This window comes from Helianthus annuus, chromosome 8 (genome assembly GCF_002127325.2).
Source record: "Helianthus annuus cultivar XRQ/B chromosome 8, HanXRQr2.0-SUNRISE, whole genome shotgun sequence".
NCBI classification, from domain to species: domain Eukaryota; kingdom Viridiplantae; phylum Streptophyta; class Magnoliopsida; order Asterales; family Asteraceae; genus Helianthus; species Helianthus annuus.
In genome coordinates, this window is record NC_035440.2 from 16,244,851 (window position 1) to 16,263,416 (window position 18,566).

The 18,566-nt window shown below is 35.1% G+C and overlaps 1 protein-coding gene across 1 annotated transcript; it reads right to left on the reverse strand.

Moving 5' to 3' along the window:
* Positions 1-534: 534 nt before the first annotated feature.
* LOC110869628 lies at positions 535-9,268 on the reverse strand. The gene is made up of 3 exons (XM_022118867.2): positions 9,102-9,268; positions 1,155-1,869; positions 535-1,076 (listed from the first exon to the last, which is right to left on the reverse strand). Exons 2-3 carry the CDS (start codon positions 1,864-1,866, stop codon positions 619-621), a joined length of 1,170 nt encoding a protein of 389 aa, XP_021974559.2. The 5' UTR covers positions 1,867-1,869; positions 9,102-9,268; the 3' UTR covers positions 535-618.
* Between the last annotated feature and the right edge of the window lie 9,298 nt (positions 9,269-18,566).

The following is an 18,566-nucleotide window of genomic DNA, read 5'->3' on the forward strand; positions in this document are numbered from 1 at the left end:
TAGCAAGCAAGTATTAAATAGCAAAAATATTATACTATTATAATATTACATCTCAATCATGAAGAAAGGAGTTTGGTTATGGAATAAAAAGCATATTTACCTCAGCAAGTTCAAGGATAATATGCACGGAATGAAAGAAGTGATCTACATTTAATTAATGGGTTTCTTTTGGCCCAGTTTACATTAGATCGGATACAAACAGGAAACAAAAAGGAGGGTATTTTAGAAAGAGGGTTCGCATGGCGTACGACATCGGCAATAAATTTTGATATATCCTTTAGGGGCTGTTTGGCAACTTCTGAATGAATAAGTGCTGAAAGAATAAGAGGTCTGAACCAGTAAGAGGTCTGAACCAGTAAGAGGTATGAACCAGTAAGAGCTGAACCAGTTTAAGTCTGTTTGGCTGGATCTCTGAATGACTGTGTACAATGATGATTTTACCCTTCTGAATTATTTCTTGCTAAATATAATGTATATGTTTGGTCATAACTCCTAATAATGAATAATTATTAAAGAAAAAAAATACAAACCATCATAGAAAATCCAAAATACACATAAATCCTTCTTGAAAACATACTAATCCAAGTAGAAATTAATAACTTGCGTACAATTTTGGTTTTAAGCATTTGACATTAATTGAGTAGCTATCTCGTCACGCAAAGTAGTCATATATTCAATGCCTTGTGAGCCCCATTCCATGTCGTGAACAGACTGGCCATCACTTTCCTCCTGTTGCATTTCTCCAAAAAAAGTGTTCTCGTTGTACACCACAAATAACTGATCATGAATATTCCATTTCCTTATAAAGTTATGGATGGCGAAACACGCAATCACTATGTCTCTCTGTATTGGAAATGAAAAGGGGGCCATTTGTTTTAGGATTGGGAATCTTGCCTTCAAAACACCGTATGCGCGCTCAATCACATTTCTGAGTTGTGCATGAGCATGGTTGAACTTTTCTTCCTTAGTCAATGCACGTTGTCGTCGAAAATCGGCTAACCAATATCTCGTATTACGGTAGGGAGTCATAAACCCACGAGTGTTGGTGTATGCGACATCGCAAAGGTAATATTTGTCTGCAAATGTTAGTATCAAAACTATTAAATAAAAAACTAGATAAACAATTACATCAAATTTAAGGAAAGGTTAAAAACCTGGTGGGGGGAAATAAAAGCCGGAACTCGGATTAAATGCAACTTCTTTCAAAACACGTGAATCATGTGCAATACCCTCCCATCCAGCCCACACGAACGTGAATATCACATCAAAATTACAGATTCCTAAGACATTTTGAAAGCATTCACCCTTTGCTCTTCCCCTGTAACGAGTCTGTTGATCACCAGGTACGACTGCATGTACAAGAGTTCCATCTAACGGACCTATTGCTCCAGGAAATATTTGTTTTAGCCTTCTATGGTTTTCTGAAGCATTCGCGATTGGATTAGAAGATGTCCGAACTATAACTTCTCTTGTGAAATTCATCATCGCAATTAAGACCTCATGAAAACATCTATGAATTGTTTCTGTTGAGTGTTGAAACCTTCGCTTAACCATTCGAAATCGCTCATTATGTCCTATGACAATAAAAAACATAGCCATCTTTTCTTCAAAGGTTATTGACCTACTACTCTGCAACCAATTTCTTTGCTTAAAATGATTGCACAATAGTACATACGCATCACGTGACATGCGCATCATCTCATGACATTGTGTAGAAGTGCCATGCAACAATTCTTGTGTGTACTCATGACCGGTCAATACCGAATTCAGATCTCTTATCCTTTCATGATTGGTCAATACCGAGGCTAATTGTAGCCAATGCCAACAAAGCATCAAGAAAAGCATAATCTCCTCATCCGAGTCCATAGGCTACCTATCACCCAAAATAATCAAGACAATAGAATCCAAAATAACATTGCATGAACATAGAATTCAAATAACATTCCAAAACATAGCATACAAAGTTTAGCATCTAATACAGACTTTAGCATTCAACAAGACAAATACGAACATAGCTCAAAGTTTAGCTATAAAAAAACACATACTAACATAGCTCAAAGTTTAGCTATCAAAAGGCAACTAGAACACAACATTAAAATAATCCATACTTCGCTCCCGCGTTCTTAACCCACATTTCACAAGTGTGCGGCTTAAGTTCTAACCACACTTTCCTCAAATCAGCACTTTCACCAAAAAGCAAAAGCGTCGTTTGATGTTTCGCATCAAATTCTTCCCATCCCAAAGTCTCTAGCTTCTCCATGCATGCATGTATATCATTAGACTAGTTGTGTTTCTCAAGCAACATGTTTGCCACCTTCCTTATATCCTCCCCAACTTCCACGAGATGTGCATTGAATGTTTGTTTCCCTTTTTTAGACCGACCCAATGACTCGTAACTAACACCTTCAGTTGATGATTTTCGTTTTTGTTTAGACCGATCAGAAGACTCTTCACTAGCCCCATGTTCCATTTGAGTGCCATCAATGTCCAAAGGACCAATTTGATCAATCATTTCCACAGAAGGATGAGGAATTGTAGAAGATGGCCCCCAACTATCAAAACCATCACTACTAGAAAACAGCCAAATTTACGACAAGCATATTTGTAGCAAATCTGTGGAAAATCGGCCTTAGCTACAAATTTGCGACAAAACTACCACAAAATTTGCTACAATTTTCCGACAAATAATAACCATCGCAAGATTTTCCACAAAATTCTGACAAAGTTTTTTTAAAGCCTTTTCTACCATTTTTCGACAAATTTGTCACAAATCTCACTTTTAACATACTTTATTAATATTTCATTTTAGTCATTTTTAATAATAATAATTTAAGAAAATAATTAATTGAAAAAACTTTTTCGACAAATTTCCTACAAATTTTAGATTTCTTTGTGACACGGTACCTACAAATTTCCTACAGAAATAAAGTTACCAGATTCCGACAAATTTGCGACAATTTGTTTAATAAGATAAGTTACCAGATTCCGACAAATTTGCGACAATTTTTTTAATAAAATCAGATTTTTTTTTGCAAATAATTGCAGGAAATTTTTAGAAAATAGAAAAAACCTCTACACAATATTTAAATACGAATACCAAAAATCCTAATAAAAGTGTGTTTCATATTACAAAATTAATACGATCTTAACGTTTCAAAATGTAATACAAAACGAAAGTTAATATGAAAACGCGCTTTTGTAATAATAACCAAAAATTTCTAATGAAAAGCGCGTTTTCATATTACAAAACTAATACGATTTTAACATTTCAAAATGTAATACAACCTGAAAGTTGATATGAAAACGAGCTTTTGTAATACCAAAAGCGTGTTTTCATATTACAAAATGAACACGGTCTTTACTTTTTTCTTGAACTATTCATCATTTCTTCCATCTTTTTTTGCCATACTGCATTTGCGGCTCGCTCCCGTTCACGCTCGGCCTGCTCTTGTTCCCGCTCTTGTTCCCACTGTGCAAAACGAGCTTCCATATTTTTTCGGGCCTCTCTTTCTTTTTCCAACTCTTCTTGAACTTTTTTAAGCTAGAATTCATCAAAGTGGACATTATTAATACATATTGTAGGATCGTGATCTGACCCGAATGAGTCGTTCAGAGGAGTTTTACTCTGTTTCAGGTGCGGAATAACAAGAAACAAAGCTAGAAACAGCTGATTCTTCACTTTAACTACTGATTATATTGATTAGAACTCGATTACAATCAGTCTTCACACCGGCAGCACTTCGGCGTGGAATACAAGGTCATACATACTGATTTCGCTCTAACTTGACCTATATATACTATTCTGATTTCGCCCGAACATGCACACAAGACATCAGGAGCGAAATCACTATCATGTGATTTCGCCCGAAACATCCAACTGCCACTTTGGGGCGAAATCACTACTCAAACAACCCTAGGAGCGAAATCAGCATAAAACACATATACACTATCCTATTTTCTCGTAAATCGTGCCCTAAATCTATACAATGCAATCTAAGACTCGATACAAGACAAAGTCGACAGATGTAATGCACCAACAGACTCCCCCTCAGATGTTGACGAGTCGCACGTGTCGAGTCTTCTCAAACTTCAGTCTTGGTCAGTCTCTGGGCTTCACTTTCTCTTCTCATTTCTTGCATGTCTTCAGACTCCCCCTTGCGATATGCTGGCATTTCTTTAGTTCTTCAGCATCATCTGCTTCAGGATCGTTGTCTGACTTACACACATCTATGATCGATATCCTGGCTCAAGCTTTGTCTTCATAATCGAAATCTGGCTCTTCAGAATATTGTTCCAGAATCGAAACTTGACTCTTGTTCTGCTCAGGATTGACAACTCAGCTCATATTTACCTACATAATCTCTACTTCAAAGTAAATAACACATTTTTCAAACATAGAGATATGCACTATCACTGACTCTCCCTCAGATCAAACACAGATTTTGATGAACCACTTGAAAGATTTGACATTGAAAACATTTTATTTCAAACACATACTCCCCCTCAAATTTTGCTCATCATGTTTAGCACTTAGAATTTTGAAAATCAGCTTTTCAATATCAGTTGTCGAAAATCTTTTTAATTTTTCAAAATTTATGCTAAAACACACACAAAATCTTTTTGTATTTTTCTGAAAGAAAGTAAATGCAGAAATGAAATATTTTCAAACAATATATTTGTGAGTTTGTGTAAGAGAATCATATCAGTTTTTGAGACAAGTCAACAACACCGTTAAGCTTGAATCATTTTAAGTTCTAAACAATTTACCTAGATTGTCAGTATATTTGTCCACTTAAATTTTCACACAAAGTTCAACTGTTTCGAGATACGATATTAATGTCTTAGAAACTAACTTATCCGTGTGTCCCACTACTTGAATATACTCCCGTATCCAGATCCCAATATTCAGTCTTACAGGTGAGTATACCACAGATGATATCTGTAAGGGGTTAGATGTGAGGGCCGTGAGAGCTCAGGTCGATACTACCGTATACGCAGAGAGATGACGGCTTCGACTTATGGTGTGTCCCCTTTAGAGGATCTTTTGATTACAACAGCAATGATTATCAATTTTATTGTTTAATCAGATTGCTGAGGGCTGCGCTTATATTTCAAAGTTTTTGCAGAAAGTATTATCCGGGGACTAGGTCAGTATTTCCATACAGCAGAAGTCCCGGGATAATACCCCAGATATCACTGAGCATAAAGACCTAGTATCTCAGAAAGATGGACCTTTCAAACAAGATTTCAGGGGTTACCTATATATTCAAGAAGTTGTTACCCACTGAATAAACCAGTTTGATTTTAAGTTTATATCTCGTCACAATTTACTAAATGAGCAAAAACCTACTGACACGTCCGCAGTAAGATTGTTTATCACATTTTTACATTACATATTTTTAGCTTGTTGTGACAGCCTACTGATGTACTATCATTTCCTTTTTTTCACAACAAAACTCATTTTTTTATCATGTTTTTGGCTTTTTCAAATTTTCTAATGTTTTTGTATTTTCGGAAATATTCTACTCCCCCTAAAATTCAAACACATTAAGAAAAAAAATTGAAAACAAGACTAGACTCTTGACCCAATTGCAAAACAAACTCTACAAAAACTTGACAACTGACATCAAATCGCATCAAATCTCCATCCATTCGGCATAAACAATCTGAACTCCCCCTTTCACAAACCATTTTCTCATTGAGATTTCAAAACACTTAAGTTTGTTTTAATTAGAATGATTTTTCCGGAAAATGATTTTGTGTTTACCAATTCTAGGATCAGTAAGAATAAATTTGAGGATATGGTTCATCATCTGTTTAATCATGAGCAATAAATCAAGTACAAATTGATGTCCCTGATATACCGTTTGCAGTTCAGAAACCTCTGTACCACTTGTAAAAATACACACAATACTAACTGTAGGAATGTCACGTCTACATAAACTGTTTTACCAACCAAGATGCCGATTCCTGCTTCACAATTACCCATCTGGAAGCTCCGGCGTAGTCATTCAACCTGTAAAATTTGAATACTAGCAAAAATTTTCATACAACCTAATAAAACATGAATGATGTCGATTCCTGATCCACGATATAAACTTGGGATCTCCGGCGTAGTCCTAAGACTTCAAGGAAAACAGACTTCCATCCAAGTCTTTTTAGACTTGATGGTTTTCAATTCTTGCGCAGTAGGGTTGTAAGTTGTCTTTTTAGTTGCATAAAAATCTTTAACCCCCTTTGCTTTCCCATTCAACATTTTCCCAAAAATTTTCTTAACACTCCCATTGAATGTTTTCTCGACATCAAACTTAGTTTTCTCTGTGTAAAACTGATTCGAGATTTCAACCTTTCCAACCTTCTGTTTAACTTCTTCAAATTTCAGTGATGGAAACTCATCATCATTCACTGAATTTTCACTTCAACATGTGGCTCTTCTGGCTTTGTGGAACCAGATTCATCGCCTACCTTCTCATCAACCTTTCTAACAACCCACACTTGTTTGTCTTTCTCTTTGTTTTTGTAAAAATTCCTTTTAGAACACTCACCAATCTCATAAGTTGAATTTTCAAAAATCTTAAATTTTTCGATTTGTGGTTCAACATCAACAACTTTTTCTTTTAATTTCTTAGAAACTCCCTGTCTTGTTTTGGCATTTTTCGGGCAATTCCATGCAATGTGACCAGCTTCATTGCATTTATAACAGGTTCGAGTTTCCTTTGAATGAAACACTCCATCTCCATTCCTTTTCTTCTCAGCAAGAAACTCCTGATTTGATTCTCTCCAGAACGGTTTCTTCTGTTCCTCTTCTGCACTTCCACCTGACACAAATTCTGTTTTTGTTTTAGAATTTTTATCATTTTTATAATTTTCTGGTGGAATAAAACCTAAACCTTTCTTTTTGTAGCTACAATTTTGGTTCGATTTCCTTTGAAAACCAGAACCAGAATTGTAACCCTTTTTCTTGTTTAAACGTTGTTGAACTCTTGAAGTGTATTTTTTAGGTTTTCCAGTAAGATTTAAATCTTTTATTTCAGAAATATTGATTTCTGTCATTTTGAAAACCTTTTTGATCATGTCAAAACGAACACTTCTTATTGGAAACTCTTTATCATAGTATAATTTGTCCAAATCATTTAAAGTGTATGCAACTTCAAATGTTTCGTCATCCAAATTTGCTTTTGATAATAAAAATTCTTTACTATAAGACCGTTTAACCGACGACTTTGAACTGTTGACTGACGAACTTGACCCTCCAGACTCAGATTTTGACTCAGACTCCTCATCAGTATCCAACACCTGATCGACCACCTTTTTGATTAACTCAGACTCATGATCAGTATCGGACGAGGTAAACGTGACGTCAATATTTTCTGGTAATTCATCAGTTGTGTCGATTTTAACTTTATATTGACTGCTTTTTCAAGTTGCTCCTCGTTTGGTTTTCTAGGAGAATACCCTTCCCAGATTGGAGGCGGACACTTGTTATAGCTAACAGTCGGTTTCTTACCACTATCTTTCTTCTTTGACTTGTCATCTTGAAAAGCTTCCATACAACAGTTGGGTAAATACGATCAATGAGATAATCAGAACTAGAATAACTTTGCAATAAACGTCTAATTCTCTCATTTTCTATCTTCTCTGTCTCCAACTCTTGCTTCCATTTAGCACTCTCTTCGATGTAAAAATTTATAGCTTTCTGTTTCGACATCATGACCGCATTCATCATCGTTAGTGCCTGTTCTCTCTCAGAGTTTGTCTTTTGAAGACCAGTTACTGTTTTGTTCAAGACATCATAGGATTCTTTCACATAGTTGAGATTAAACAGCAACTGCTCCTTTTTCTTCTCATACTCAGCAATTATATCATCTTTGGCTGCACATTCCTTGCATGCTTCCAAACACTTCGTGCAAGGCTTGATGACTTCAACAATCTTTTCAACTTCTATGATCTTTTCAACTTCGATCATTTTCTCAGCTTCTTTCACCTTTTCTGCTTTATCAACCTGCTTAATCTCAACAATCTTCTCAGCAACACTTTCAACGTTCTCATTCTGAACAACATTTTCAGCCTTCATTTCCTGTTGTTCTTTTGCAGCTCTTTTCTCTTTCAGTTTCTCCAAGCGATCTGCAAAATAGAAATGAAAACTTTCAGAAGAAAGATGAGATTTTGCAATGTTAATATGTTTCTCTTCCTCATCATCACTGCTATCATCAGTTTGTGACTGATCATGAAGTGCAACTCTCTTCCATGAAATTGCTTTCAGGCTACTACCCTCACGTCCATGAAGTGCAATTTCATCAATACATGATTCTAGAAAAGTTTTACCGACTCCTTCTTGCTTCCAATTAATCCTAAACTTTTTTTCAGCCATTTCTTTAGTAGAATCTACCAATTGATAAAAAAAACAACTCTAATTAAATAGTTAAACACTGAACATCAATCTTGATCAATTCTAGTTAAACAACTACTAAAAATCAAGACTTGTTAAGTTACCAACACTCATCACTAACCGAACTCTCAACTTACCAATTACCAATTTGCGACCAACCTTTACTATTAACCCACATCAGCAGCAAATTTCAAGTTACAGCAAAAAAAAAAAAAAAACAGCTTTCATATAGTCAACAACAGCAGCAAGTTTCAAATCATCACCAAATAAGCAACAAATTCTGAATTTCAGCATTAAAAAAATAAAAAAAAAACAAAAAATTAAAAGCTTTCATGTCTTGAACAACAACAACTTTTGAAATACCAACAACAAAAAAAAAAGTATATATATATATATATATATATATAGGAAGCTACTTTGGAATACATGCAACACAATCAGATTCTCAAGTAAACCTTTACTTTATTAGATATGGCTGATAAATGGCTTGCCCACTTTGTTCTGACAACTCAACAAACAAAATTCAATTGGACCTTAATATTGTTTACACGTGATATACTGATTTGGTCAAACGACTTTGTCAAATGCCGACTACAATATGCAAACAAATTAATGAACTCGAAATCAAAGAACAAACAGAAAAAAGGCGATTACATACAACAACATCAACAAAATCGACGATTAAAATTTGACTAATGTGATTAGAACATACCTTTGATGCTTCCTTTGTAACAGATTGTTGTAGATTTGCAAAGAAAAAAAACCCTAGGTAAGGAGGCGCATGATGAGTAGAAGAGGGGAGAAAAAGAGGCGTGGGATTTTTAGGGTATTTGGTGGAAAGATTTTGGTCAGACTCCTTGCTATGTATGACTCGGTCAGAGAAAAATAAGAGGGTGGGTAAGTTTTAAGAGGGATGAAACAAACAATCTTATATCTGACTCAGTCAGACATGGGGCATTAAGAGGCTATTAAGATGCAAACAAGCAGGACCTTACACTTGTGTTAAATATCCTACTATGGACGTTTGGGTTGAACTCATACTTAAATAGTTAGAACTTGTTAAACAAGTTAACAAGGGTTTGATTAGGGTTTTGAACACAATAAAAAACACACCTGGATTATGAATAGAGTTCTGAACTGGATCCTCTTTGTCGTCGGTGATGTGTTGCCCGCAGTTATAATCATCTAGTTGAGAAGAGCGATCATGGGAGGGAGGGTGTGATGGAATGAAACGTATTAGGGTTTTGTATGTTTGAAAGGGTATTTGTGACATTTTGCTAACACAAGAAGAAATATGTAATTTAATTTTTGGGTTGGGTGAATATGTAATTAGAGTTGTAAATAGGGTGATATATGTAAAAATCCCTTTAAACTAACAATAATAATGACCTTAATTCGGTCTTCACTGTATGTGTGCAAAATTCTACACACCTTCATGATAATGAAAAAAAATAGGATCGAGTCAATTGTTTGGTGAGTGAACGGTAGCACCCATATATCATGAATTAACATAAATACTAATACAGCAGGCTAGCTTATAAAAGAAACATGATTTTTTGTTTGGAAAATTACACTTCATGTTTGTATCAGATTGCAATAGATAGACTTTAACTTCAATAGTTACAGTCGTAATCCTTTATTTGGAAAACTCATTACACGCTAGGTCCTTTAGCACTAACCAAGTTAAAATTTTCAGTTAGGTCTAGTCAGTTAAGGGCAGTTAAGTCATTTTACTAACTTAATTAGTATTTAAAATAGTTTTATTAAAAAAACAAGTCAACAAACAATATGCCTTCACTAAAGTCAACACCCTCTTTCTCACTAACCTAACCTAAACTTCATCGGCCAGTCCAGTCAACATTCGGCCACCACTGCCACCACCACTCCGACCACTACCTAATTCCCTCACCTGCTTATGTCCTTCATCGGAGATTTCGAATTAACGAAAATCCTTACAAATCTCATTGATGTGATGTAATATTGCTTCCAAAGTTAAAATCCTTGAATCAAGACTCATTTTTAGAACTATTTGCACCCGTATGATCAGTTTCGAATTAATGAAAATCCTTACAAATCTCATTGACGTGTTGTAATATTGCTTCCAAAGTTAAAATCCTTGAATCGAGACTCATTTTTAGAGCTATTTGCACCCGTATGGTTAGTCGAAACATTCCATGTAGAAACAACGAAATCATCTAAAAACATAAATGGACTGAATACGAATCTTTTGGCGATTTCATTTCAAATTTTTATGTGTCGGTTTGTTTTAGTATAACTATGATGTTCAGATCAACGCCTCGAACCTAGACGAACATTGAAATACTTGAAATTCCTCTGTTCCCACGTTTCCACGTAACTGGAGCTTCACCGGAGTTCGTACATCATCGGAAACTATTCGACTTCGCTTAAACCTCATAACCCATAAGTTTTGTTTACACCATTCTTGTCGTTTTAGTGTTTTACATGGGAAACAAAAACCCTTAATCAATTTAGTTGTTTCGTTACCTACGTTTCACGAAGTTTTGGAGTAAAAAAGTTAGGGTTTTCGGTTGGGTGCTGATGGATTGGTAGAATTCCATAGCTTAATGGTTTTAATTTCGGTTAATCACACGAAGTTACTTTCTAGAATACACTACTTTGCTATGGTTAGTGTTTTGCAGGCATTGACGGGTTTAAGGTGCATTTTATAGATTTACTGAATCTTTGGGCGGATGCTAGAGAGAACATAATTGAAGAAAATGCAAAAAGAGGCAAAAATGAGTTGAACTATGCGCCAGTAACAGTCCAAACTTCATTTTGGCTTATCCTGAGCTAGAAAATGAGTTTCGGGGCTTATAATATATGCATGTGGGGTAGCTCGATGAGACGAATAAAAATATAAGGTTTTGAAAAGCCAGAAATTGATGCATTATCTGTTGCACACCGGATAATTAGTAAAAACGGGATTTTTTGAAAGAAAAAGTCAATTTTGCAAAAGGGGGATTTACACTTTATTATTCCTTCAACTCCCATTCATTTGAAAGAGGAGAAACACACTCTCTAATGATTCCCAATCATGATGATCATCCAAGAACCAAGATTTCTATTGCTAGTTCTTCATCCTCAAGATCCGGATTCCAATCCTCCAACACCATGAGAGGCTAATCTTCTAGGGTTTACCCCGGTGTAGACTTTGTAAGATTTTCTAGGGTTAAAACATTTGTATTTGCTTTGATTTCGTGACAAGTTGTTTAGTATTTGAATCCTTTGATAATTGTCTTGCATTTGTTTCGAATTCGTAAATTGTGGAGTAATGATAAAATTTGACTTTGCGAAATGGTTATGTGCAATTATGCGTTATCTTAGGTTAGGATTTACATGTTCTTAGTAAAGAAGTGCACTACGGTCCGTTCCTGTAACGTTGATAGCTTTTGGCACCTAAGCCACGTGACACTAAATTCGTTAATCACTATATGCAACTGAATCAAGTTAAAACATGTAGGAACCCTAGGTCTTGCAATTATCGAACTGGGTGTGGAACTTGTTTCTAAATTATTATTTTCAACCACTTAGTTAAGTTTTGCAATCCTAGTTAATAAACCACTGTCTTAGATAATAGAAATTTGTCGGTTCACTTCGGCACCTTTTTCAACCAAACAAACAACAAAGAAAATTAGCAAGCTTCATAATTATTTTGTACACTTGTTTGTAAATAGTTTAGACAATCGAACCACTAGTGTGATACTGAGCACATGCTCTTTGTGGATACAATACCCTACTTACCCTAGCTACCTAGGTTTAATTGGGTTTTTTACTGACCAGGGCGACATGGTCACATTAAAAATGGCGTCGTTGCCGGGGAGCTAGTGCGCTTAGTTTTGCATTGTTCGTTTGATTTGTTTATATTGGGTAGTTTTAAATCTTAAAAGAAAACCTCAAAAAAATTAATTTTAGTTTTTAGTATGCTTTCTTTTTTTTCTATTTGATTTTACTTTGAGTAGTCGAGTTTTGTCTATACAGGTATATGTTTTGAAAGCACCTTATTTCACCATGAATTGGGTAGATGATGACCCAGGTATATGTTGTGGGGGCTATTGTCACTGGGTTGAGGATTGTCCGATGTTTGAAGTTAAATACGGAAATCATGGGAGGTATTGCTCTGAATACAGGCGGGAAAAAGGATATGTGAGGGTTTACTATGATGATGACGGGATACCCTTCTATGATTCCAACTTTGAACCGCCTGCACCACCGGAGCAAGAAAATGACGCTTATCAGTCATGCCCTTGTTGTGGAAAAGTTCACATACATGAAGATTGTCAAGTGTTTTGGAAAGATCCAGTGTAGTGTTTTGGAAAGGAAAAATAAAGTCATGTTACAAGCCACCTTCATATCATGAATACTACCATTTAGAGATGAATTGCCACTATGAGCAAGAACGGGATTACAACAATTATGAACAAGAGATGTCACATTTCTCAAGTTACCGGGATGAGTTTGATGACTACTATTATGAATACCCACGGCCGGCATATGAGGAGTCTCAAGACTCAGTTAACTCCAAGCTTGATGCAATCTTCTAGGGTTTCACCCCGGTGTAGACTTTGTAAGATTTTCTAGGGTTAAAACATTTGTATTTGCTTTGATTTCGTGACAAGTTGTTTATTATTTGAAACATTTGATAATTGTCTTGCATTTGTTTCGAATTCGTAAATTGTCGAGTGATGATAAAATTTGACTTTGCGAAATGGTTATGTGCAATTATGCCTTATCTTAGGTTAGGATTTACATGTTCTTGGTAAAGAAGTGCACTGCGGTCCATTCCTGTAACGTTGATAGCTTTTGGCACCTAAGCCACGTGACACTAAATTCGTTAATCACTATATGCAACTGAATCAAGTTAAAACATGTAGGAACCCTAGGTCTTGCAATTATCGAACCGGGTGTGGAACTTGTTTCTAAATTATTGTTTTCAACCACTTAATTAAGTTTTGCAATCCTAGTTAATAAACCATTGTCTTAGATAATAGCAATTTGTCGATTCACTTCAACACCTTTTTCAACCAAACAAACAAACAAAGAAAATTAGCAAGCTTCAAAATTATTTTGTACACTTGTTTGTAAATAGTTTAGACAATCGTACCACTAGTGTGATACTGACCACATGCTCTTCGTGGATAGGATACCCGACTTACCCTAGCTACCTAGGTTTAATTGGGTTTTTGACTGATCGGGGCGACACGGTCACGTCAGGTGCTGGTTGGGGAAGAAGAATAGAACTTTTGTTCTTATATATTGATATATCTATATATATATATAAAAATATATTAAATAAATAGATAAAAGACAAATTTGCCCTAACGTGAGGTCCGCATGACTAGATTTAACTATGAAAATTAACTAGATTATAGCCAAAGGACGTATGAGTTTTACTAATAAAGGTTTGTGACTGTAATTATTAAAGTTAAAGGTTATTCATTGCAACTGATACAAACATAAAGGACGAAAAGTGTAATTTACCCTTTTTTAAAGTAAACTTCATTAAAACACCACCAACCCACGAAATGGGGAGGCCAACAAGGAAAAACGGCTACATAATTACAAAGTTGCACCACTCGGTCCAAGAAATGGACCTAGATTTCACTCTGCTACTAAACCACAAATATTCTATCGATTTAATTTCGCTACAAATATCTTCTATTCGAAATTGACAATTAGAAAATTTAACAAGCTCCAACAACAGATCATAACAATCCCATGAAAGATCTCTTTCGCTAGACCGCACAAACCGCTATGATCATGAAAATCCAAAAGCTCTCTAACTGTTTACTGAAAACGGAGCAACTTTACACCATCTAGAAACATAATTCCACAATCTATTCGCCACAATGCAAGATGTGAAGAGATGGTTGCTCGATTCGTCGTCGTGACCACAGATAGGGCAGACTATATCTTCAATCTCGATACCCTTGCTTCTGATGGCCAAGCCGGTGGAGATTTTATCCAATTCGGTTCTCCAAGCAAGAACGTAACATTTAATTGAAACCTGTTTACACCATTTCATCACATAATTACCACTGTGGAAGAAACAAGAATTAAAGTTTCATGAAAATGCAATAGATTTGTTTTCTAATTTAAAATACTTGCTAGGATTTTTTTCTAAACAGGCAAAGAGTGGTATAACTCCAAATGTAGTTGACAAAAAACAAACAATTACATGACCAGGGGAGGCTTTTGATAAATCAAAACTCAAAACACAATTTTATATCAGAGTAAATTGCCATTTTAGTCCCTGAGGTTTGCTCCAAATTGTCATTTTAGTCCAAATAGTTTTTTTTTCTCCTCTAGGTCCCTGAGTTTTCCATTTCTTTGCCTTTTTGATCACATTGACTAACTCCGCCTAAAAACCTAGTTATAACCAGGGGTATTTTTGACATTAACAAAAATAAAGTTTCTAAATTGCCATTTTAGTCCAAAATCAATTTTATATATTTTTCTTCTTTTAATCATTTTTATATAATATATATAAATCATTTTCTTACAATTCTCTTTTTTTAAATCATATATATATATATATATATATATATATGGGTATATACACACAATCCTTCACCAGCATCGTTCACCACGGGTCTTCATCGGAACCCTAACTTGACCGGATTAACCTTAATCACAGCCACCATCGTTCACCACCACCTTTCACCATCATCTAAAACCACCAACACCAGTTCAACCACCATTGCCATTTATTATACTCAACCACTGTCGCCACCACCATCCTATACCACTGTCGCCATCCACCGTCGTTCACACCCACGGCGGCTCAGCTGTTAAAACACCCGCTGGCTGTTGTCGCTTTGGTTCCTAAAGATGTTGCTCTGTTGGCCACCGGTGCTTCTGCCAATACTGTTACCGGTGCTCGCGCGTCTGTAGACTGTTATGTTGATTGTGTTAGGTGCAAGGTCTACATAGACATGCATTAATATACATATATATATATGTCACGTTTTTATATAATAATAATAATAATAATAACAAAATTAATGTTTTTTCCTTTTATTTTTTTTAAATAAAATGAGATTTGGACTAAAATGGCAAGTTGAAAAGTCTATAAAGAAAATGCCAAAAATACCCCCGGTTAAAACTGAGTTTTTAGACGGAGTTAGTCAATGTAATCAAAATGGCAAAGAAATGGAAAACTCAGGGACCCAGAGGAGAAAAAAAACTATTTGGACTAAAATGACAATTTGGAACAAAACTCAGGGACTAAAATGGCAATTTACTCTTTATATCAAAAAAAAAAATTTAACAAATAATTATTCATCTATTAAAAAATACAGCTGATTATGAAAAGTGTTATAGAGTCAGCTCAATTTTTTATTTGATTATTTAATAATTATATTCACTTTCAAGTATATATTTTTTCACTGATGATCTCGAAATCTGAGATTTCGAGTACTATGATGATCTCGAATTCTCTTGAGATTTTGACTCCTTGTATGAGATTTCGATTCTTGTTGAGATTTCTAGTTTAATTGATGATTTCGAGTTTACTTATGAAATCTTGAAATCTTATGATTTCGAGTTAATTTGAGATGTATGAAATCTCGAATTCTCTTAGTGAGATCTAGAAATTTTTCACTAATCTCGAATTTTATTGGTTAATTATGTTAATTGTGATAAGGTTGAAATTCAAATAATAATGGATTATGGTGTATTTTGTTTCCGATTTAAATGATGTGTTATATTTATCCAATGATTTCGAAATATTATATCTAATATTAGATTTTTAAAATCTTAATAGATAAAAATAAATCAAAATTTCAAAAAACACCTTTTAATCCTAAATTCATTCCAAAATAAGAGAATTCATTCGAAATTCATGAAGAACATCATGAACCCTAATTTAATAAAACAATTCCTGGAATCGAATTCTAAAAATATCAATATACTAATACAAAATTTGAAAATTAAATTTAGTTATGATATGATTAAATATCCATTAGAACATAAAATACATGAATCTTAAAAGTTAGACATATTTTATGTTCTTGAATTTATCAAGGTTTCTGTAAAAGTTTCTTTTTTTTTCAGATTCAGGGAAACAAACAGAACTGATTGAGAAACATATGCTCTGATACCACATGTTGATTAGTTTTGTTAATATGTAATGGAAAACATGCAAAGAATATTTTTTAAAGCATTTAAGTCTCTGGTGATTGATGCAGATATCAATGTAGACATGATAGTCAGCTTGATCTAGTTCCAGTTTAGGATGTATATGATTGATGGTAGTTTCGAGTTTTTTAGGGTTGAAGAACTCGTAATGTGGATAAAGAGGAGGTCAAGATTATATGATGTTATTAAGAGAATCTAACCTGAAACTCTCTCAAATCATCTTCTTAAGTACATCCAAGGGGAAACCATATTAGTTAATAAGGGTAAGGGTTGTTTGACAACTTCTGAATGGTTAAGTGCTGAATCAATAAGAGGTCTGAAACATTAAGTGCTGAACCAGTAAGAGGTCTGAACCATTAAGAGCCAGTATAATGCTTAACCATTCGGAGGTAAATGTCTGATAATTCAGATTAGAGGGCTTAACCATTCAGACTCAGTATAATGCTTAACCATTCAAAGGCAAATGTCTAAACCACTCAGACATCTACTTGCGAAACAAACAGTCTGAATCAGTAAGTGCTGAACTAGTAAGAGGCCTGAACCATTAAGAGCCTCATTAAGAGGCAAAGAAACAACCCCTAAATCATTATATTTTAATCTAAATAATATAAAGGCAAATTGGATTTAAATAATCCCAACTTACTGTTATTGGCCAATAATAATCCCAACTTATTTAATCACCAATAATAATCCGAACTATTCACTTTTGTTTGTAAAATACTACCAGTTAAAAAAACACTAACTAGGTTAAAAAATTGCTGATGTGGCATGCCACATCACCTGCCATATCAGTTGCCACGTCAACAAAAATGCCACGTAGACAGCCACGTCACCCGCCACGTCATCAAAAAATGCCACATCAACTGCCACGTCACCTGCCACGTCAGCAACTTTTTAACCTAGTTAGTGTTGTTTTAACTGGGAGTATTTTACAAACAAAAGTGAATAGTTCGGATTATTATTGGTGATTAAATGAGTTGGGATTATTATTGGCCAATAAGAGTGAGTTGGGATTATTTAAATCCAATTTGCCTAATATAAATGATTGTAATAGCTACATATATCAGTATTTAATCATGTAGCCATTATAATCATTTATATTATATAGATCAAATCTAACACCGATGTTATTCGGTCGGTATCAGTTTGCTTCGTGACTAATACAACACAAAAGGTACCGATGTTGTTGGTGTCACACCCCCAAAAATCCACCCGCGGAGTACCACCGCTTGGAGGCGTGACGTGACCAGGATCAAGCCACCAATCATATCGAACATATAAGTAAATAGTAAATAGTAATGTAAATGTAAATGTGTCACCCCATAATATGAATGGTGTTCAAATAACGTGGTTTAAGTAGCGGAAGCATAGTATAAAATCCAACGTAATTAATAAGTTTTCAACTGTCATAAGGGTTTAGCAAAACGTCCACGATCCATGTCCACAACGACTGTGCCTCCCGTGCAAGCTCCATGTATACCTATGGTCCTGCAAGGCATGTAACAGAGAGTCAACAACTAGTTGAGCGAGTTCAGAGTTGGTTTGTTCAGTTATAGTGATCGTATTGTAAATCGTATGTTCGTTTCGTAATCCAAGTATCGTATGCATTTGTATCGCAGCCCTCTAGGCATGTGTGCGAAGTTTAGTGGGGGTTTCCCAAGTATTCTAGACTAGGTATATTTGTATCGCAGCCCACTCGGCATGTGTGCGAAGTTTAATGTACAGTTCGCGGCCATTCTAGGCATGTGTGCGAAGATTAGTTCTATTATCGCAGCCAATCCCGGCGTGTGTGCGAAGAGAAGTATATGTATCACTAGTCTAGCAGTATCTATCAATAATCCTCCCTCACCCGAGGCCCATAGTACGTAATCCCGTTAATAACTTAAGTACAAGTAATCATTCAAAAGCCCATTCCCGACCCTGGGAACCCATGCCTTAGTAAGGGTGTGAACTCACCTTGGTTTTACTCGGCAAATACACAGATAAGTTCAATTAAGCTATATGGTGGTCAACCACGTCC